At 38.6% G+C, this 22,595-nt stretch overlaps 1 protein-coding gene across 2 annotated transcripts; it reads right to left on the reverse strand.

The window, feature by feature from the left end:
• Window positions 1–2,093: 2,093 nt before the first annotated feature.
• LOC139145406 (Na(+)/citrate cotransporter-like) lies at window positions 2,094–19,622 on the reverse strand. Of its 2 annotated transcripts, none has more exons than XM_070716553.1 (14): window positions 19,534–19,622; window positions 18,924–19,262; window positions 14,432–14,697; window positions 13,815–13,974; window positions 13,185–13,339; window positions 12,353–12,532; window positions 11,951–12,064; window positions 11,433–11,534; window positions 10,394–10,495; window positions 9,941–10,038; window positions 8,790–8,908; window positions 4,786–4,947; window positions 4,237–4,374; window positions 2,094–2,458 (listed from the first exon to the last, which is right to left on the reverse strand). In XM_070716553.1, the coding sequence occupies exons 2-14, from the start codon at window positions 19,101–19,103 to the stop codon at window positions 2,306–2,308; spliced, it is 1,929 nt and encodes a 642-aa protein (XP_070572654.1). In that variant the 5' UTR covers window positions 19,104–19,262; window positions 19,534–19,622; the 3' UTR covers window positions 2,094–2,305. The 2 variants fall into 2 exon arrangements, with proteins under 2 accessions (XP_070572654.1, XP_070572653.1); XM_070716552.1 differs by having other exon boundaries at window positions 2,095–2,458; window positions 12,353–12,535; window positions 19,534–19,620.
• Window positions 19,623–22,595: the final 2,973 nt, after the last annotated feature.

Genomic DNA, 22,595 nt, shown 5'->3' on the forward strand with positions numbered 1-22,595 from the left:
GCTGATAGTATATATATATATATATATATATATATATATATATATATATATATATATATATATATATATATATATATATATATATATATATCGGCGCCCGGGACCGAGCACTGTTGACGCGAAGGATACATAGCAAAGCGTACTTTGCTGTGGCCACAGACAAATAGAGAAACAGTTTCTCTATTTGTCTGTACTGTGGCTATGGAAGCCACTCAGACGACAAAAAGTGACAGCAAGCCATATGCTCTAATGAGGCGGTTTGTAAAGAAATGGTCTCCATGCCGATTTTTTTCAGCTATCTAAATGCTCCAAGACACAAAAGACCCCCTATTCTTTAGATCATTGTCACACGAAACAACAAGTATGGCGAAGTCATCGGAAAACTGAAAGACCCGCCATCTCATTCCCTCAAGGAGTCATTATTTCAAGTTCACTTGGGTGGCCATGCGAGTTTTCAACCATGTCGAAGTCAACGTTGTCATAAGTTTTCATATGTCATAAGTTTTTGAAAATGTGTAAATATTTTATAGTTGCCCTCGTCAGAAAGGAAAAAAAATATTTTGAAGGCAGATGTCAAACATATTTGAAATTTAAAATGACCAACGTAGATCGTTTTGTTTAAATGTCCACTGCTTCGTACCACATACATGTATCAAGTGGACTGTAAAAATGACTTTTTCTATACGGCTTCTCATTGGTGACAGATTCCAGGAGAGGAGAGTGTTATAACGACATTTTCTTTGCATTTCCCAATGCGAGTCAACCATAGCACCGGCTTACAAACACAGCCATTATCAGCGGGTAACCCACATGAGCTGGGGTAAAGCCTACAACAGCTACCAATTCTCGATCAAAAGGGTCAATATATCAATTATGATGAGCAAAATAATACGCTCATGACATCTTAATGTGTTGTGAAGCAAGACGAGAAGGAAATCAAAGTGAAGGTCAAGCGCTCAAGGTCAGTGCGCATCACTAAACTTGAAGGTGTGGAAACAGAATCCTTGATCATGATGAATATCAATTACCCGGCAGGTACCAGAGTTTTATTTTGTAATTTTTCTACGAATGAAGTTTCCTTCGGACGGCCCGTGAGCACGGCTGGCACGTGTGACAACTGAAGACGGGCGATGTAACAAAGGAGAACTTGGAGTAACGGTGACTCTGCATCAGACGTTTATCTTTATGAGGTATGTTTTACAATGTCTGTGCAAATGGCAAACGGATTCTCACAGGGATTTATCTGTGTTCAGATCGAGTGACTGAAAACAAATTTTGACCACTACACCACATTTATCATAATATAAGATTGCGATCCTCGCCATATGAACTCGAAAAGTAACGTCGAAGGTAGACGATTATTGCTTTCAAGTAACAATAATGAGAAATATCCGAGTATGTGGGGAAAATTAGACTGGGAGAGAATTGCATTGCGTCCACCATGTGACTGTCTTGGAATGCGAGGTATATGAGAAGAAATTTATTATTTGTACTTCAAAACTGAAAGTTGTAAACCTTTGCTCAAATCTTCCTTCGTTCTCTTTCATAATCAAGAATAGAAACCAGGATACCCCGATCAAAATACATCACACCAATATTTAAAATTCAAATCGGTCTCTCAGTTCATGATAAAGTTACATTTATGCGGAAAATTAATTTTTCGGTTATCATAAACACAAGAATGGTGAACGGTCCATTCGCTTCACAGTGTTGAAAATGAATCCACACAAACAACAGCGGCTGAAATGTTGTACAAATAAGACAGAACGGCCCCGGCCCCTGGAGGTAGATTTTTGTACTCTAAAAACTTCACAATTTCTTTCCCGTCTATCCCACGTTGGGAGTAAAAATTAATTTTTTACTGTCGTGTCCCTATGAAAATCGCATACATATTTGCATATATGCTTATTTAATTCAAATTTTCGTGGTGATGTCCTGACTTTCGTTTTTTTATTATGCACGATAATAGTTCATTTAAAGTTCAAAATTTCTCATGCACATTACTTTAAGTGTATAGGAGAATATATATATATATATATATATATATATATATATATATATATATATTATATATATATATATATATATATATATATATAATCATGAATACATGGTTTCTCGTTCAGAAAGTGTTACTGCGTGTTCAACTTTTGGTTACCGAAACACATGTACTCGTGTATATCCTTGTGAAGTAGACACAACTCTACAGACAGTTCACCGTGACAAGTGCCCGGGGACACACATGGCCAATGACTGTAAACGCTGGTGTTTTGTGAATGAAAAGTCGAGATACCAGGCGAATTTTTTAAGTAGCCGTCGTGTTGCCGAGGCAGGTCGAGTTGACGGCCAACGCCCAGGAGGGAAACGTCTTCACGTCGAAGATAACATCTCCGTAGGTATTGATGAAAAGGTTGACTAGTAAGATACCGATGATGTTCATGAAAAATCCAACTTTCACCTGAAATGAGACACACAAAGACGTATAAACCGACAAAGGCCCTCATGAATTCGAAGAGCTAAATAGTTGCTTTAACTTAATATTTGTTCGCCGTGTGAGGGTCGGATGGACTTTTTCAGTATGCGACGCATGTAAGCCGTCTATTTACTCACGCATTCTGGTATTTTATCTGTCTTGCCTGGTGGCACGCTTCCGTACAGTGGTGCTTGAAGGAATTATTCCAGCAATTCAAAACGTTGTTTCCGCCCACTGTGCAACGCAAATGTTGATGTAGCTTATCCCGTAAGGAGACAAGTCCCAGTCGCTTACGAAGGTGACACAAATTTTCTGCTCCGTACAATTTACAATGTACCTTCTATAAACGTGCACAGTAAAGGGGCCGCTCCACTCTCACGCCTATATGGTACAACAATTACACACAGATCCAGAGTCCAAAGTACGGGCCTGCATTCTTTAATCCAGAATTTAACATTGAAATTTAGAACACTGAAGAGGAAGTCCTCGATACCTGGTTCCCATATTATTGCGTGTTGACATTAGCTATTTACATCCTATAAGTCCTTTTTTAAATTCATCGCAATACACTGGTGTAATATGAACGACTGTTAGGAGTTTCCCAAAGGAAAACGCCATAGAATATAGACGGCACACTCGTACTGTCATACAAGCTGACGATGAAAGTCACTAGTAAGCATTACCGCTTCGCGGGGTTTGAAATACTGTATTAAAAAGGACACACCCGTTGACATGGATATGCCATGCATACAAACACTCCTCCCTCTTGTACATGGTAAATGGATAGTCATTCGAGGCGGGCGGCCGCAGGTCGCCGTTTACTTGGAAACGGCGACCTGCGGCCGCCCGCCTCGAATGACTATCCAAGCAACGTTACGATAACCTGTTGATACAACCGTCCTATGCCATATATTGCATAAATGAAAGGCACTTTACATTCACCGTATTCTTAGAGGTGGCGGAGTCTTTCAACGAGATGTGAATTTCAATTCATAGACGTGTGACTTCCTTTCTGTACTCTTGCACTGTATGTAAAGTAATCTTGCTAGAGTTTTGACAAAGACATCTGAGTTTCATGATGATTAATATTCAAAGATGGTAGAGCAATAAAGCACACGTAGCGACGGTGTACCACAAGATTTGATCGGTTCACGTTACATATGAAGGAGCAATAGATAATATGGGTGGAACTGGTCAAAACCGAGTATTATACTCGTCGCTAAGGTGGGTATTGCTGTTATATCATCACAGTATATTGAAGTTCTCGAGTGAAACTTTTAAAAACGGATTTTTTTCTAGCAGAGAGCTCGTGCGTGTTCCAACTGTGTCACATCGCGAATAAAGCATAGTTATTTCAAGTCGCGACAATCAGATCGCTGTATTTACGCCACCTATCTACTGGTATGATATAATAAGCATTATATCATGCCAGTATATTGATGGCGCAAATGCAGAGAGATCTGATTGGTCGAGACATGAAAAGAACCGTGATATATTCGCGATATACCGAGATTGGCACACGCAAGAGCAAGAGCAAAATCCTCTTTTTTATTTTGATGGTCTATTCCAGAATTTCAATATACTGTTATTATATAATAGTCATAAATCACACCCAGCGACGGTATACCACTGGATTTTGACCTGTCCACTTCATATACGTTCTCGCTCTCGCTCGACTCGTGCATATACGTAGTGAACTGGTCAAAATCTCGTGGTATACCGTCGCTGGCTTAAATATTCCACTGAGATGCCAAGTCACTAACCAGGTCAGGCACTGTCAACTGGCCATATGAAAACACGATGGCGTTCGGTGGTGTAGCTACGGGCAACATGAAGGCGTAGGAGCAGACAATCGTTGACGGTATCATCAGATACAGAGGGTTGACACAGATACTCTCTCCCTATACCAAGACAAACAAACAGTTATGTTCAAACACGACTTGGTACCAATGAACAAATACTTTATCCCTGTACCCAGACAAACAAGCCGTTACGTTCAACATACTCTTGCAGCTTGCTTTACATGATTTACAACGAAACTGACACAAAGTCACGTGACAAGATGGTGTTTTCTATACCACCGACTGACCATACGTACTCGAAGTAGGTTATGTTTGTCCGTATAAATGACATTTGCAACATGAGAAGGTGTTAGATCGGTCGATGGGACATCTACTATCTTTGAGTAGCATAATCATACCAATATTTCTGAACGATTCGTTCGTAAAGCTGTACTCTATACACCAACTGATGCCTGTGTAACTATTTCGAGGAGTTGACTTGCTGCTTGCAAAACGGGCCAAAAAACTTACCAGTTGACCTAGAATTGGCAGGAATATTGTGGCGATCGCCACGTTACTTGTCACTTCAGTGAAGAAACACACCGTGGTGGTGGCGATAAGTATGATGACCTCTGCCGGCAGGGAGTCTAGGACGGCCAGCTGATCACCGATCCACTGTGACAGACCCGAGACCTGCGTCAGATCAAATAATAACAAAAGATAAGTTTAATAGTCTGTCTGAGGGCGTGGTCATAGAAAACATACATGCAATTCTAAGGCAGCGTTCACAAAAAACTGTTAAGGGGGCTGGAGGAATTCAGGGGTGGGGGATTCGAAAATTTTGGGGGTAGTAGAGGGGGGACTTGAAAATTTTGCTCTACCTGTAAGGGGGGACTTGAAAATTTTTGGTTCCCTTTTGTGTTTTACATTTCCAAGTCCAATTTTTTGTAGGTAATTCAATGAAAAATAAACACCATTTTTATGTCATCCAAATGTTGTAATGTTAGTAATAATTTAACAGAATCTAGAACAATTTTGTCACATTTCATGACTTTTATCTTGAAAAAATCTAAACGTGTTATTTGTCGTAAAAAAACAAACTTGAGCCTAGTAACAGGGCAGAAGCTGCAACTGTTTATGATTTCTGCAATATTTCTATGCAATATAACAACTACAGTTTCTTGCAATCTCCCTACAGCATGCTCAAACACACAACATAGGCTGTGATAGTAAGCTGAATACTGGACAATTCAACATACTGTAAGGAGTAGAACAAGAACGCAGTTGTAAAACTGAACAAAATATTGTCAAAATTATCAAAGTTAATACAGCTACTGCCTACGGGTAGTGTCACTATCATTAAGGGACTGGTCAGTTTCTTCGGCCTGGGGGGACCGGTGGATTACTTTTTGCCGACGTCAAAAAGTGGCTGACCCCCCCCCTATTCCAAATGTTGAAAACAGGGTGAACCCCCCCCCCCGGCGCGCGACATAGGTAAAACAAAAGGTGGACGTAAATTTTACATTTTACATATATTTATATTTTAAATAGTCATTCTATGTTTTAATGAAATTGTTGACATGTCAGTTGTAAGATAGGAATTTCAAAGTGTCAATCTTAAAGTTTGAATACAGTATATTTTGAATGAGCTGTATTTTGAATGAGCTGTGAATGTATTTCACACTTTCTATGCTTAACCAGATGTCCTGAACTGTTGTACAGAAATGGATGTCAATCATTAATATCAAAGAGGAAAAAGCAGTGAATCAAAAACTTTGATGGGTGTTAAGACTTGCCAACCATCCAATAAATCTCCTGAGGAACCATAGAGAGCTTTTTTAGCCAAATCTGATGTGTACAGTGTCTGAGAGGACCTTTTCTTGTAACATTGAAACCATAAAAGCACAGCTAATAATGACAAAAACTGCCCTTTTTTACTGTTATTTTGTTCATAAAAAAGCATCTTTCTACAGAAAACCTGTGACACAAAGGAAAATAATTGCATCAATGAGAAGGAAAGATATCTTGTCATTTTTCTATCTCTAAAATAAGTCACTGTATCAAATATATATTGTGAAATATTTGTGCATGTTGCTTTCTCATACTGAATTTTCATAGAGAGAACAGAAAAGTATCAGGAATTTGTCATCCTTTTCATATGAAATGCAGATTTCATAATGGTACACTTTCACTTAGCAAACATCAAGATATCTCTGATTTATTAAAGTATGGCGCCCGAAGGGCGCGCCGAAAAACACGAAACATCCTGATATCTCTGATATATATGCCTTGTATATTAAAGTCATGCACCTGAAGGGCATGCTAAAAAATGTCTGATATATTAAAGTAACGAGCTTGAAGAGCACGTTGAAAAATATTGAACATACAGATATTTCTGATGTATGTATGCTTGGTATGTTAAAGTTGGGCGTGCTGAAAAATATGACCGATTATTACAGTTACGCGCCCGAAGGGCGCGCCGAAAAATACAACGGAATGATGAAATTTGTGGCTGACACTAGCATTTTAGGCAATGATGAGCCTGTGTCAAAATTCAAAAACACACTGACCCCCCCTATTGGGCATTTCAAAATCATTGTGACCCCCCTATCATCAAAGTCAAAAACAGGGTGACCCCCCCATGAATCCACCGCCCCCCCAGGCTGAAGAAACTGACCAGTCCCTAATGCTCTGCTACTGCAGTGTCACTGTTACTCAATACGTGAGCAGTGACAGAGATAGCTCTTACTCTGATGTACATCGTAGTTGAAGAAGAGTTTGGGTCAAATGACGCTCATGACAGTGAAACATACTTGTAAACAAGATCAGGCCAGAGAGCAACACATGGAAGAACACATGGAAATTTTTGGAATTCTTGCATATGAGAATATCAAATATTAAAGAAAAAAGATGGGGTCACCATGCTTGATTTTCTAAATTTTCACATGCTTGTCATAAAATGATACAGAAGTAAAACTTTGAACAGTAAAGACTAAATGAAAAAAATATGTGACCAAATGGAATTATTTATTTTTTTAATCAAATTTGCAATTATTACACCCAAAATTTCAGAGATTAAAACATTTATTTGATGGAATATTTTAACCTGCCAGTATTGTCAATTTTGAGTAGCATCTAATTCATATATGTCATGTAGTTTTGAAACAAATTTTTGGTTGGTCACTGTGCTCAGTTTTTTTACAATATGGCAATTTGCTAGAATTAACAATTTGCCTACTCTCTCATGATCGTCATTTTGTGTGCTCTTCGGCAGGAGCAATTGACCTGGCCAGAGCTGGATTAACTCAAGTTGACTTTTAGACCTTTTAATCTTAAAAATTCGCCGATGCATTTAAAGAACTTGCCTTGGAAATATGACTATACAAAGTGCTAATACAGGTAATTTTGAACACCTGTGAGCAGAACGGCGCAATACATGTTTATTTTTTCTGCACTCACATCCTTTACAAATATGCGGGCCTTGGGGGACTTGAAAATTTTTGACCATATAGAGGGGCATTTGAAATTTTTTAGGGTACTTAGGGGGATCTGAAAAAAATAAGATTTCAATCGCGATTCCTCCTGCCCCCCCCCTCCCCAAATCGTTATTTGTGAACGCAGCCTAGAGAAAGGTTTGTTCTTTTCGCCGATGGCAGCGTGACGAAAGCTGAAACACATGTCTACGCATGTTACATATCTACCGAACGATGAATTTTGTTGTCAGATATGCTTCCAGGTCTCCTTATCACGTGACGTCGCTATATATCGTGAAGTCGCGCTCAACGCTCGTTCAGCGAAAATAAAGTGTCTGTGTGTATATAAGTGCGCATCAAGTGTCAAATTCAGCGGAGGGAATGTGAATTCTGTGTAGTACAGCAGTGAAAGGCTAAATTATGTACTTGCCTATCACCCTTGATTCTTCTAGAGCATAAATTAGGTTAAGCTAGTCCGCGCCTCGAAACTTAAAGACTTGAGGTTTGCTAAAACTTTTCTCTACGAAACTTTCAACCATTCTCTTTACAAAACAAGAATACAAATCTGGGGTCACCTTGCAAAGTTTTGGTACTAGAGAAACAAATTATCTGACATTGATCGATATTGAAATTCAAAATAGCCACCGTTCCTATGTTAAGCCTATTAGCAAAAAAATTATTTTCAAAAAACTAACTGGATCGAAAGTTTATTTACTCCATAAGCTTCAAAATGAATCCCCACAAGTGGTAGACCAAAAAAAAGGATTTGTAAATGTTTCAGACTCCGATTATCTGTCCTCGAGGCGCATTATACTTTTAACCCTTTGAGCGCCAAAGTCTATTTTTGTCCCCTTCAAAAAATAAAGCCCGGTCAATTTTTACCAAATTTTTACCAAAATTTTGAAAAAAACTGTGGCAAATGAAATGTGATGTCCATTTGGTGTAAAATAATAAAAATAATTACAGAAAAATTCGTAAAAATTGCTAAAATTTTGCACTAAAATTTTGGCAGGAGAAAATTACAGCACTCAAAGGGTTAATATGCAAAGCTACTTCTCTTACCTGGCATCCCTCCGCGAGTGCAAATCCACCACCAAGAAGTAAGACAATGCCCCATGGAAGACCATGATGAACTGTTTTCCAGTCCAATAACGCCTTCCTTGGTCCAATAGGAGACTTATCTGTGTGATGGAGACACGTTTTCGTTGTTTGTTCTATACTTCAGGCAAACCTACATGTCACTGTAATTTCATACCTATTCTTGCATAATAGTCGCCATAAAAACAGTGAAAGCTAAGTGTAGGGTAGTCTCGGTTACCCAGACTGCTGTGCGGGGCTCTCTCCCGGCGGTCGCCGGAAGAGAGCCCCGCACAGCAGTCTGTCACTCACCCGGGAGAAATTTGCACGTCTTTCCTACTTTCAACGCTTTTTTAAATGACCCTTTCATCTAGGGTCTTTGCTCATGGCATTGTCTCTAGTAGACTTATAGTCTGAGCTGCGACGGAGCAAATATCAAATGAAAGAGAGCAATAAGTGTCTAGGGTTGCCGAGATTCATGTACTGTTACAGTACAGAATGGCAGGACAAGATACGAGGTGCGTATATTGCTATAGAAGAATCACAAAGCCCTCATCACAGAATATCAAACAAACATTGATCAACTATAATATCGTGACTCATGCAGAAATCGATTAAGGCTAGAGAAAAACAAAAATTGTTCTTCTGATTTTTAAAATTCTTTTTACGAACCAGCAAAATCTCCCACTAGTTACATTGTTACTGATGAATTGGAGTCTAGATTTTACAAATTGTCCACAATAATAGAGGCATTACATATACAGGCAGTGTTGACAGAACAAATTCTGCGCATTTCCACATGTTCAAAGAAAAAATATACTTTAATAATTGTACACAACCAAAATGCCGTATGAAAACTTGCAATGCGCAAATATATATTTGTTGCAATTGAATAAACGATTCCACATTGGCTAACGTAGAAGCGGCAAACAGTTTAAGATATTCTTCCTGGCCTAAAACATGCGAAATTAAGATGTTATCACATGGTAAAACAATGCAATGTGGCTTTGCTGCCAAAGTAATGTCTTAGAAGAGTCGGCTTTTGTGGAAATCTTCACTTAATCCTTTTGGTCAGAAATCCATGAGATGGGTATAACTTGATATATATTAACTACTTTCAAGTTTAAATGGCTTACCACATTTTCTTCTGCAGCATAGAAAGTTTGGTTTTTCTGCGGGAAAGATAAACAGCAGCACCGCGATAAAAATGGCCGCTGTTGCGTCGGACACATACCTGTGGGCGAAAAATAAACATACAGTGTTGTCGCTGTCCGGTGGATTTATCTATTGGCTCTCATACATACTATGGAATCTCGCCTATCGCGAGATCGGCTTGGTGGTTTCAAAAACGTCTTCATTGGGGCGATGGTCGAATTTGACACAATCATGTTTACCATGGTGATGGCACATGACGCCCTCACATGTTACAGTCTCGCTGCTACCTCCGTTGTCAAGGTGATGATTTATAAACTTCAAGAACTAGAGTTTCGGAACATTTGATAATCTTATATCTGTTAACAGAAGACGGAATGTTGTCATCCAAATTAAACATTTGCTTGTACATGTATGACTATAATTTCTATACCTACCCATCTTCGAATAGGTTGCCCCATCCATATCCGGATATGTCCCTGGACATCCACAGAATAGCCAGCACAGTGAAGTGAATCAAGACAGAGCCCTCTGCCCAGCTGTGGGGAGATGTACATTTCGTTAAATTACACTATTCTGGAACTTTACTAGATATGGTAACATTGGTCCATATCTATCAACACTGCATTGACTATAAGGCGACAAAAGTTTTGTCGGTTGGCTTATATATGACGCAACAACACATTTTGAGCGGACTTGCCTCTACAATGTTATTAATCTGCATTGCGAATGAATTTTGAATTTGCAATTAAGTTGTTGCCATGCGATTGGGTGCTCTTGCAAAATCGTTCCCGTCATCCATGGTGCTTTACAGCCATCATTATTTAAGTAATCGATCTTCGAGTACTTTCTCGGCTTCAATAAAACTGTTATAAATATCATCATACCAGGTCTCATTTAAGTCCACTGCATGTATATCAAATAAAATCATGAAAAAGTGTACTTAGTTTATGATTCCATTGTATCATTAGCTGAAGTGAATAGTGTCGATATCATAACTTCGAATCGAGTGATTCGTTACGTGTAGTGCCATCGCGTGGAACATTCAACAAGGCATACGGGAAGAGAGTTTTCTCTGTCTGTGCACCTTCTCTATGAAACTCCTGAAATTCGTAATTCTAGTTCTGTTAACTGTTTTAAGCGCAATTGAAAGATTAATCTTTTTAAAGCACTATTACTAATGTATTGGAAGGGTCACCATTTTGTCAGTGACCGTTGATGCGAGTTTTATTTTAACGTTTTCTGCTGTTTACTATTTAGAATTTTAATTATTTTTATACTTTCACTGTTTTTACTAAGTAGAATCTTTCATCATTTTTAACCATGTACACTTTTTACTTTATTTGATTATTTTTACACTCTAAATTTCTTGTCTTGCTTTGCTGGTATTTTATCGATTTGAATGTGTAAAGCGCACTGAGAGGTATGTGTAGTGTGTTTTTAAATAAATAATTATTATTATCATGATTAACTTGCCTCATTGGACCCAAAGCTCTGTACTGTTCTCTGATAATGGCCTTGGCTCCTCCTTCGCCACCCTTACCACAGGGACAACCCGTACAGCAGTTGCCGCGGCACCTGGATACAATTCACATGACGGAAAAAAATGTTAACATTTTTTAAAGGTCAATGGCTTTGGACGATCTTTGATGGTATTTTCATTATTTTTGTTGCATAAAACAAGTACACGTGATTATTTTTGACCCTGCGGCAACTTTCGATCACGGACGAATAATGTGTAGCGCAAGAGCTAGATTTTGCTCGGTGTAGAGAATTGCAAATGGTAAAACGCAAATTATTACAATGCGATAACAATAATAGTAAAAACATGTAATTTAAATAATCTATCAATCAATTAAATCACTGCGCTGAATTTATTAGCTGATTGTTTAATTACCAAATATAATGTTTCGTATCTCTATCATGATTATGAAGAATTTCCGTTTTATTCGATTTTGAGAGAAAGTGTGCACTGTCGTGTCTTGGATGCTTACCCTAGATACCAGAATTGCAGCCAGAGCCAGGCAAACAACTCAAAAATCACCATTCCAGGGAATGCATAGATGAACCAGGAAGCGAAGTCGACGCCAGTCTTCGATCCGTAACGCCTGGATATCGAAGAGAGACGAGCGTTGGTGATCAGCTTGAAAGTTGAAGGTGCAGAAATAGGTGCTGGAAAGATTCAGTGCCCTGTTCCTAGAGTTTACCGTCAGTCACAGCAAATGATTATATTTATTAAACAGCTTATCTTGCAGTATTGAAGATTTGCCTCTTGTTTTGCGGCTTCCTACAACTCGCCCTGCCTTGGAAATCGTGGGTAGGTTGTCCAGGTGAAAGCAGCTAAACTAAATTAAAAAGACAAGTCGGAAATATATATTTTTGATGACAGAACTCACCCTTCAATAACCCCAGTTAATATAAGATTTGTACCGGTACCGATGAGGGTGGCTGTGCCGCCGATGTTCGCAGCGTACGCCACGCACAGAATCAGGGCTTTGCTCATCTTCTTGTCTGATTCTGAAAGGTCATCGAACGCGATACGCTGAGGAGCTTCCTTCTTGGAAATTTCAGTAGACCTACTGGGAAAAACACACCAAATAAATTGTAGAGAATAAAAGGTACAATCTCGGCATCTGTTGGTACATTGTTGTTTCATTCGATTGAATCGAGTAAAAACAAACAAATGTAATTTTCTAGTGACCTTTATAGAGTGCATGGACAATAACTATTGGAATTTTTATGGCGAGGCAGTGTGTGGAATGGAATTTCCGGGCCTGACCTATTATTTGCTCATAGTGTTATTGAACGTGTTTAAAGCGTGCCTGGTTGAGTATAATTTATTAAAGCAAAGCACTGAGTAAAAACACAAAGTAAAGAAAAAATCATTATAGATATCTTTAGTTACATACTGTCGAAAATACTGAGGAATTCTGGGATCAGGCTCAGGGTCATATAATAAGGAGCATGTGACTGACTGCGAAGGGTGCGCTTTACGACTGTGTTAAAACCAAAAGCGGGTTTGACCCAGTCGCCTTCAGATGCAACCTCGTTCATCAAGCAAAGGCAGCAAAATATGAAACAGGTCAAGTATAGATTATACATGGTGGACTGAAACACGGTTTCCATGGAAAGTTATCAACATTTGTCGAGGACGCCATCAGTACCCCATAGCTAGTATACAGAGCAGTTTACTACTGATTGTTTTCAAAAGTGAAAGTATATATTTACTTCGGATCGCCGTTTGCTTTCACCGATGGGACAGCATTTTCTTCATCTTTTGTGTGGATGTCCACTGTGTTCACGTCACTGTCTATCGTCGTATTTTGTTCACCTTCCTGGTCTTCTAGTTGTTCCTCTGTCTTAGATGCGTCCATTACAAAAGCCTGAATTCAGAAAAGCAGTTCACTGTACCTTTTAGCATGTCATAGTACACGAGTAGAAAATATCATGAAAAAATACGAGAAATGGACACTTTCTCGCTTTGTGCGAGAATGCTGCGAGATTTCATCCCCCCCCCCCCCGCACTCAATAGGCGAGAATTTATTTTCTCGCCATGAATCTGCGAGAAACAAAATTCTCGCAATAAAACAGCGAGAATTCGCTTTTCTCGCTGACAATATGCAAAATGCCAAAACAAGCAAAAACAAATTCTCGCTGATTGATTGCGAGAATTCTCGCAAGATGGTGTCCATTTCTCGCTATTTTCTCGCAATATTTTCTACTAGTGGTAGTGCTGTCACAATCTATTGGTTGGTCACTTAGTCAATCTGTCTTTTCTTAAATTCGATTAAACGTTAATCACTGCTCCGATTTGTTCAATATAAAGATCGTAATAATTTAGAGGGAGATGACCCCTACCAGATTATCTGTACCGTCGCCCTCATCGTCGTGAGAGTCACTGGGTTTCACCAGCTGGGATAGCACTGCCTGGGCGATCGGCGTCATCATGGCCGTTGTCGCCGTGTTGCTGATGAACATGGATAAGAACGCTGTTGGAATCATGAACCCTAACATCAACCTATAAACAAATAAACAAACAAACAAAACTGAATACATCAGTAAGATAAAAAATCACAAATGGCTGCGGGACTTTATCTAACGGGATACACATATTCTGTGCAGTGAAAGGTCATTCATCAGTAAACAATTATGCAAAAATCTAAAAAGCGGCACCTTCCATCTCAAGTAAATAGATAAACAAATCAAATAGTTTCACCTCACACGGGTAGTAAAATTGACATGTGATCATTCAGCTAAACTGGATATGCAAGGTTATTTTCTCCTTATAAATAGCGCCATCACTAACAACCACTTTATGAGCAACAGCGACAAAAGTGATGCCGGAAGAGGTCAAAGGTTGAGTTGAAGGAGGAGGTCAAAGGTTGAGTTGAAGGAAGAGGTCAAAGGTTGAGTTGAAGGAGACTTCAATATTTATTTACAAATAAAGTCGCAATGGAAATTAATTTTGATCTTACCACCGAACGCTTGATCCAACAACCAATAGAACTCGAAGTGCTATTCTTTTGTGTAAATTACAATGTTCGATAGCTACTGCTACGATGAGGCCTCCTATGAACAGAGCATTGGTGTCTTTCAGGTACACTATGGCTGTGCTACCTGCGGTCATCACCCCCATCAAGGGAAAGAGGACCAAAGGGAGTAGAGCTGTCACCGGCAGAGGGAGTGCCTCCGTAACCCAGTACACTCCCATGACGATGAGAACATACGCGGCACGTGACTCCTGGGGAATGGACATATACAATGTGATATATGTATGTATGTGTGTTAATAAATCATATCAGATTGCTCCTCTGATAATAAAAGGTCATTCAACTTAGGTTACACATAAAAGGAAAACGCCCCGGCAATGCTAGGCTCTGCCATCAAGAAAATTCAACTTGATTGCGTTCCTACATATTGTTGAGATTCTGTAATCATAAAATAAACGTAATAAATATGCTTAAGAACCATGCAACACCAAAATAAATTAAAACGCATATGTGTAAGTTTAACAATGGGATAAGAAATTTCAAGGAAATAATTTTTATGTCTAAACTCGAAAAAAATCTAGACTATAGTTTTAAAAGTAGGTTTTAGTTGACGCTGATTCCGCAAATGTGTTCCTCCAATATGTTTAATCATAATTTTGTCATTCATGAGCATATATTCTTATCTCTTTTCTATTTGTTTTGGACATTGTCTTGAACATATTATTTATGGCAGAAAAATGTAACACTCTAGGCTGACGGATAAAGACTTAAAGCTAGTTAGTGTAATCTGAACACTTTTGAACTATTTATCTGCACAACTTGGTTTAAGATTTGACAACTGTAAGATCCAAAAACTACTGCAATTCATCTGGTAGCAGTTGATGTTCACTTTTCGAATATTGACCCCGGCTTTCAAACTGTTGGGAAATTTGTCTTAGGTAGGAAAAATTTGTGTCAAATTCTGAATGTTATCAGGAAGATCAAACAAAAGACTGTGAGAAGTGTTGGTGTGTGGTGATAAGTTTTATCAGAGGCATCTTGAAATGTGCTTTCAGTCGTAAAATGTCTGTGAATTCGACTCCATTTGGCGTCCAATCTTCTCTGTCGTATTTGCTACACAATCATGTCAACGCAAATCGGACAGTTTGTCCAGGACTCTATAATGTGTCTGTTTTCGTCACATCTTCGAGTGTTATTATAGTCAAGGTCGAAGGTATATGTCTACATCGGTAAGGAACGTTTCCAAGAAACCATTCCCTTACACCGATATGTATAATAGTTTAAGGGCAAAGGTCGATTTTGAAAGATGTATGTAATATTATGTGAAGGTATCGTTTGGATCGAAATTAATAAGTGCAGAATGGCAGTCTATTTGGTTTGATTTGTTTTCATTGCACAATAACGTGATACGTAATTCTGGAAATCACAAACGGATAAATAAATGTATCTCGCCATTTACGAAGGCGAACGTATCGCTGTGTCTGTCTTTCTGCCTGACCATCCGTCTGTCCTTTTGCCTGACTGTCTGTCTTTCTGCCTGTCGAACATCTCTAAAGTGAAAGAAAGCGATGGTTTGATCTAGGTTTCATTGGTCTTGTGGAATTCGACATAATCGCATGATATGACAGCCTACAGTAACTCTTTGATCATTATTGTTCTCTTTTCAATCTATACAGGATAAAGGGTTGTGGTGTTTTAGTTTCTCACAAACATCGTTGCTCTTGGAGAGGGCTTGGAAAAAAATCAAGAGACTCTGTACGTTTGGAGGGACTTAAAAATACTACGGAACTAAAAGAGGACCTTGAAAAATGCTGTTGAATGCAAGTATCATAATAGACAACTCTTGAACAAAAAACATGTCACACAACAATAAAGTTTAACAGCAACATTTCTTATTTGTGTTTTTATTGTACACACAATTTAACTTACGTACTTTCTCACCACAACGTTTCTCTGATGTAGTCGAAAACAACAGGTTTATTTTTGTTGGAATCACAGTGACAAGGTAAAGTCGAATCAGACGTTATGTAGTACTGTCGTCAGCAAATATGCAAATATACAGATACATGTACCATATGCTTACATATATATATATATATATATATATATATATATATATATATATATATATATATTACTATAAGGATTGAAAGCGCCCTCATGAAAACCAGGGAAAGACAGACATTAATTACAGGACATTCAAATAGCACGCTGGTTAGACTTTGTGGATATCTGTTCATCATGTACAGCTTTTTGGCGGCAAGAGAGGAGAAGTCACCATGTGTTCAGTGTTTTTTCTCTAATAATCACTGTTCAGCATCTTTACGAGACATCACAAAATGAATTAATGATCATGACCATTAATTCATTTTCGCGATGGTTTCATGTGTATCATGTCTAAAACCGGGGTTGAAAATATGCATGGTCACCAATTCATTCAGTATATTCAACATGTCAAACAATATAAGTAGTATCTAGCATCAAATAAAATTCACGAAAAATGGCCGACTTTGTCCCTTAAAGTTGAATGTACAAACGATGTGTTGGCGGGCATCCAAGAACATTGCTGCCGACGCGAAAAGCTTCTGATAGACTCTCGAGATGACATGCGCAATCAGTGAAATGACACAAAGGTCATGTGATAAACTGACTTCTCATATAACTGACTAACATTGCAATAAAGTTTATTTTATGAGAAGTGTTGTATAATAAAACACACTTATCGAAATTGGAATGCTGTTCAAATTTTTCTTGAATTTGAATTGGCCCGACGTTTTCATGCAACTCCTTAGTCAGCGTACCTTGAACATGTCAACATTGACGCAGACTATTTTAATCGATTGATGTAACTTTGAGCCAATGACAGCAATTCGAATGGTATCTTGTCACAGAAAAATGCACAGAAACGCAATTTGGTTTTGACGAGAAAATTAGGTTTTACGTCATGTTATGTCTCAGTTTTGAATCTCATACGGAAATACTATTATTTTCTCATGATCTATCTGAATGTAGTATCTGAGATTCTCACCATTGGAAACACTTAAAATCGTTTAACTCGCAGTGCACGGTTGTACTTATTTAACAGGTGTTAAAACGTATGAATTTTTTTCAGGCCGGGGAATTTAAAATGGATTCAAGCGCGTGTTTTCTTTGTAAGGAGTGACCTTTTGGAAATACTGCCCTCTGGCAAGGTCGGTTTTTGAACGATGTTTACGACATTCACAGCAATCAATAACGACAAAAATACGGATAATATATATGTTGTGGTATATGAAAATTTATGATGCACTGTATGGTTCTACGGTTGTTGACTTTGGTCTGTACACGGTTCAAAGCTAGGATATAATGTTGTTGTCAAAACGGCTTTAATGCAGCGGACCCATTATTGCACATCATGCGCTGCATTAAAGCCGTTTTGACAACAACATTATATCCTAGCTTTGATTACAGTTAAACTGTAATGGCAAATCTAAATGCCTGATGAACTTCACAATCCCTTGGAAGATGTATACGAAAGGGACGATAAAAACATTCACGATCACTACCAAAACAGACACACCGGAGCATTACAAGTTACTGTCGCACTGTTTACTCTCTAGGTTCGGCAGATCGTCCATGTAGCCGACACGAACACGAAGTGTCTGTTACCGGCTACCAAAAACTATGAAAAATAGTAAAGAATGAGCTACAAAATCACTATCAGTTTTAAGTTGCAGGTAGAATAAGTCTGTGCCTTTGTAAAAAATACTATAAAAATAGTAGAAAGTGAAGAACCAGCTGAAAGTTCGTTGAGGAGACCTTGACCGCATATCATTTGCATCTCATTGTCGGCTACATGGACTGTGTGCCCTAGGTTCGATTGTTTTCAGTCATCTCGTACATATCACACGGCAGTTTATACCCTTTGGTTGTACTACTATCTTATCGGGACTGTCGCAGACAGCTGCTAAAGTTGCGATTGTGGCGATAGCCTAGCTGTAAAATTAAAAGTCCAGAGTAGCTAACGTCAAAAGTTCGACCTTGAAATGTTTCTTATGCAAGCGACAGAACCTGCCGTGTTTGACGTTTCAGATACGAAACGATCCCAACTCCATAAGTCACACTACCGTGACACGAGTGGTTAAAGATGAGACTAGGGTCAAAAGAGGCCGGAAATTTGTGTTGAATATTATATTAATAAATTTCAGCATGATGTTTCTCAAGCAGGATTGTGCATGCTTCCTAGCATAAAAACAGTGGACCGTCATTTATCCATGCAACGATCGGGAGCAACGGCCGGGGATGTGAAAGCGTCACCCGATCCGTGCGTCACTATTTTCCGAAAATGGGTTACTCCTGACACGTTCGCTTAGACTGATGTTTACGTTCACCTTGCCGTGTTTATTTGGGACACCTGGCGTGGCAAAACTTCTGAAATTGAAATAAGGGCAATCAATCCAGTCTACACTTTACAACTTCTCCCAACATCTATACTCACCGTTCCTTCGATGACTAGCGGCAGGGGCAGGGCCAGAAGCGGCGCCAGAATTACGATCAATGTTGCATGATATGCCCATAGCTCCAGCAGCACCTGTTTCGCTGTGTAAGCCATCTTGAGGAATATTTGGCACGCAACACACACAAGACACCGTAATAAAACCGTGTCTAATCTTTTCATCTTCAGCAAACAAAACTGTTCGTATCAGTTGGTGTGATCCACTTATGGCGGCAATAACTTGACAAATATTAACCATTCTGCGGGCAATTCTCCTATGCAGGCGTTGCTCGGTTTTGCCAGTGATGATAAAGCGGTAATTTGTTGCCTCGATAAAAATAACTGTAAAAAAGAGCGACCAAATACATCATTACTGCGCATGATATCAGGATTTTAATATTATATCGCTCAAGATGAAAAAAACATGAGAAAGAGACCGTGACAGAGACGTACACGTGAATTATATTGTTACTAACTAGTGGTGTAAAACTTAAACAGTTTTTCAACGATAAGAGGTTAATATCCGTTTGTCTACAAAGGTCACCATAATTCCTGTGGTGGAAAGAAAGTAAAATTGCAGGACTTTGTTAATACACTGCTTTAGGATAATTACCTGTTGGTAAACTTAATTAAAGGGACCTCATATATACATTACATGTGCCATTCTTTTGCCATTTCAATGTAATTGTTGTTACATCCTGCGAACTGACACAATTCCCCTGGACTGAAGAATGAATTCAGTGTGTTTGGTCGCTGTATTATGATTCATCCACGAGAGATCTAAAAACGCTATCGTGAGACTGCGCATGCTTGTTCAAGTGAGTGTGAATTTCATTTGAACTATATTTGACAAATTATCACCTTTTCAGCACCTATCTCTCTCGCACTGTGGTATTTTATTGTCAAAATAACAGTAGTATTTTAAGTTTTATATTACATTTTACATAATATTTACAACCGTAAGACCAATAAACAAAAGTGTTTTTCATGAAGTACGATTAATATCAACCCGCACTTTTAACAAAAACGTGTGTTTTCGAACATCGCCAGAAGAGCATATTGAAATTCGAAAACTATACTTAGATCATCAAAAATAATTTAATTGTGGTAGTGAACGATAGGAGCATTCGCACCGCTGGTCGGAACAAAACAAAATTCAACCACTTAAAGGGCGCTTGAAAAGGGACTTTGGTATGTTGCCTTTATGAATTTTAGGTTCAGTTTGCGATCTTATTTAGCCTTGCCGGCTAATTGATATAAGGTTTGCAGGCTAGTTAATGTTCATCTCAACATGCAGATTTCTGTTGATTCAAAAAAGAAACGTCGATATACTGCCTTGTGTCGGTAACAGCGATGACTTGCTACTATCGCTTTCATGTGACAATGATAATATGTAAATTCACTAGGATCGTGCTGCATATGACTGGTGATCGATGAAAAATAAAATTCCGGGCAGTACGGAAATCATTTCCCGGATGTCTCTAAAAAATCGTTGAGGGCGTCATATGAATAAATGCCAATGCCGTTAATCTATTTCTAAGGGCCACAAGTCTCAGACCGGAGGGCACCTGTAGCCTGGAAACTAATGTTCTACTTTTGGAGGAAGTTAATGGTCTTTGATGCTGCCCTATTCCTCTGTTGACCGAAATTTATTGAAAAATCAGGAATGGAATGTTAATCAGTGGTAACATCATAGTACTGAAACGAATTTGGAAATTATCTAACGATCTTTCGGACTCAAAATGTGCTCAGGTTTACTTATGGCGATACTGATTCATTGGAAAGTTACTCTTCGCTATCGCTACGGTAGGAGCGTTAGTTTCAGGCAATTCTGGTCATTAAATGATGTTATCTTTTGAAGCAGACATCAGTCAATTTTCCTACACATATGCATCTTGATTTCAACATGTTTTGTGATATCGTCACAGATTGTGATAAGCGTTCAGGACGAAGTTCTTCGATCTCGACATGTGCTGAGTGTGTGTCATCAGATACAAACTCGTGAGTACAGTGATCATCACGAGATATGTTAATCAGACAGGAGTCATTTCTCTCTTTTCAAGCATAGCAAACATCTGATTGACGTTGTAAGTTTAAGGCGACTCAAAGATAATATATCTAAGTGTTATCCAAGATGTATCTTTTTCCCTGTTCTGGAAATACCAAGCTGCCCTAAGACCGTTGTCATGGAGACCGACATCTTGTTAGCTGTCTTCATCTCATCTTGACTATATACAGTACAGTTACACGTTACAACTTTACAGTTGATGAAGGATTCACAAAATCAAAAACTGAGATACTTGGGTTGATGTCTATCGTATCATCAATTGCTCACGATTCATATTTACTATTCTGAGAATGACGATTATGATGTCATCTAGCAGATAATTATACACACAGAAGTAGTAAATGTGGAGAGCTGTAAGGCACGGTTTCAGTTCATTACACTGACTTGCATGTAGAAATGTAAAAAAAAGTTGTACTGTTGTCATTTTCCTTGAACTCTAACCCCACATCTCTGTAAGGGATGCTGTGTTGAAAAATACATTGTTATATTGAAACTGGAAGCGAAGAAAAACTATCAAAACCAAAGTGTCGTCTTTCGTCTTAGCAATGAAAAAGTATGTTATAATTAGGGTGGCGCTAAAATACAAAAAATAAGCATTTCAGAAATTAAAAATAAATAATTAAGTTGATCAGTAAGCTTCAAATTTTGCTTGATAAACTTAAACCTAAAACGTTTAGTAAAACGAGTTATTTTTGCTGCAGGAGGTATGTTTGGAGTAAATTAATTCACTATCCTGTATTGTAAATTTCTTTATTTTGTTATTGTTTTAGTAGGATAGGTCCTGTATGTCCAGTGACGTAATGCTCTCAACGGCACAATTAAGTTGTTTCACGCTGCCTATCACCATGCCATCCGTAGAATTCTTAGAATTACAGATTCCCTGATAGAGTGGCACACAGCGACACGTCTGTATTGTTTGTGGGTCAATCTGCCGGATTCTTCAAGTGCTTTCAGTCGTTGAGAATGTGCAAGCCCTGGGATAGTTATCTTTCCTACATTGGAGAAAAAGAGAGTCGCAGATATATACAAAAAATCAGGGGTACATACACACTGTGGCAAGACAAGAATACATAGAGACGGGCCCATGCAAACCATGAGAAAGGTTAATTTTGTAACTTGGTTTTGGACTGGCCTGACTTCAAATTACTTTGCACTTGACACTACTGGCGTATTTACGCCAGGAAACAGGGGCGTGTAATGACATTGTTTATTTTCCATGTGAGAATTTTTTTCGGTCGAGAACTTCTTGTTGCAGGACTACCAAGTAGCGCACAAGGGAAAACAAGACACTAGACGTTACGTTTGATCTGGGATGTGAATAAATACAGCGAAAAATCTGATGACTCTGGCAAACATACTGTCAACTTATGTGCTCATCACTAATGGTTACTATAGGCTGGATATTTTTGCTCCGTTGCATCTTCCATCTCCTCAGAATTCGCAAGCTCGGTCCAATTTGTTATACTCATCACCTGGCTAGCTGTATCGTCTACGTTTCCTACCGTAGTGATGACGTCATGTACATCATTCGTGGTGCTGGCATGGTTTGGCTCCTGCAATGCAATGTTAAACATACGAACTAAGTACACGAAACTGTGAAAATTTAA

The sequence above is a fragment of the Ptychodera flava genome, chromosome 12, assembly GCF_041260155.1.
Source record: "Ptychodera flava strain L36383 chromosome 12, AS_Pfla_20210202, whole genome shotgun sequence".
In the NCBI taxonomy this organism is placed as follows: Eukaryota; Metazoa; Hemichordata; class Enteropneusta; family Ptychoderidae; genus Ptychodera; species Ptychodera flava.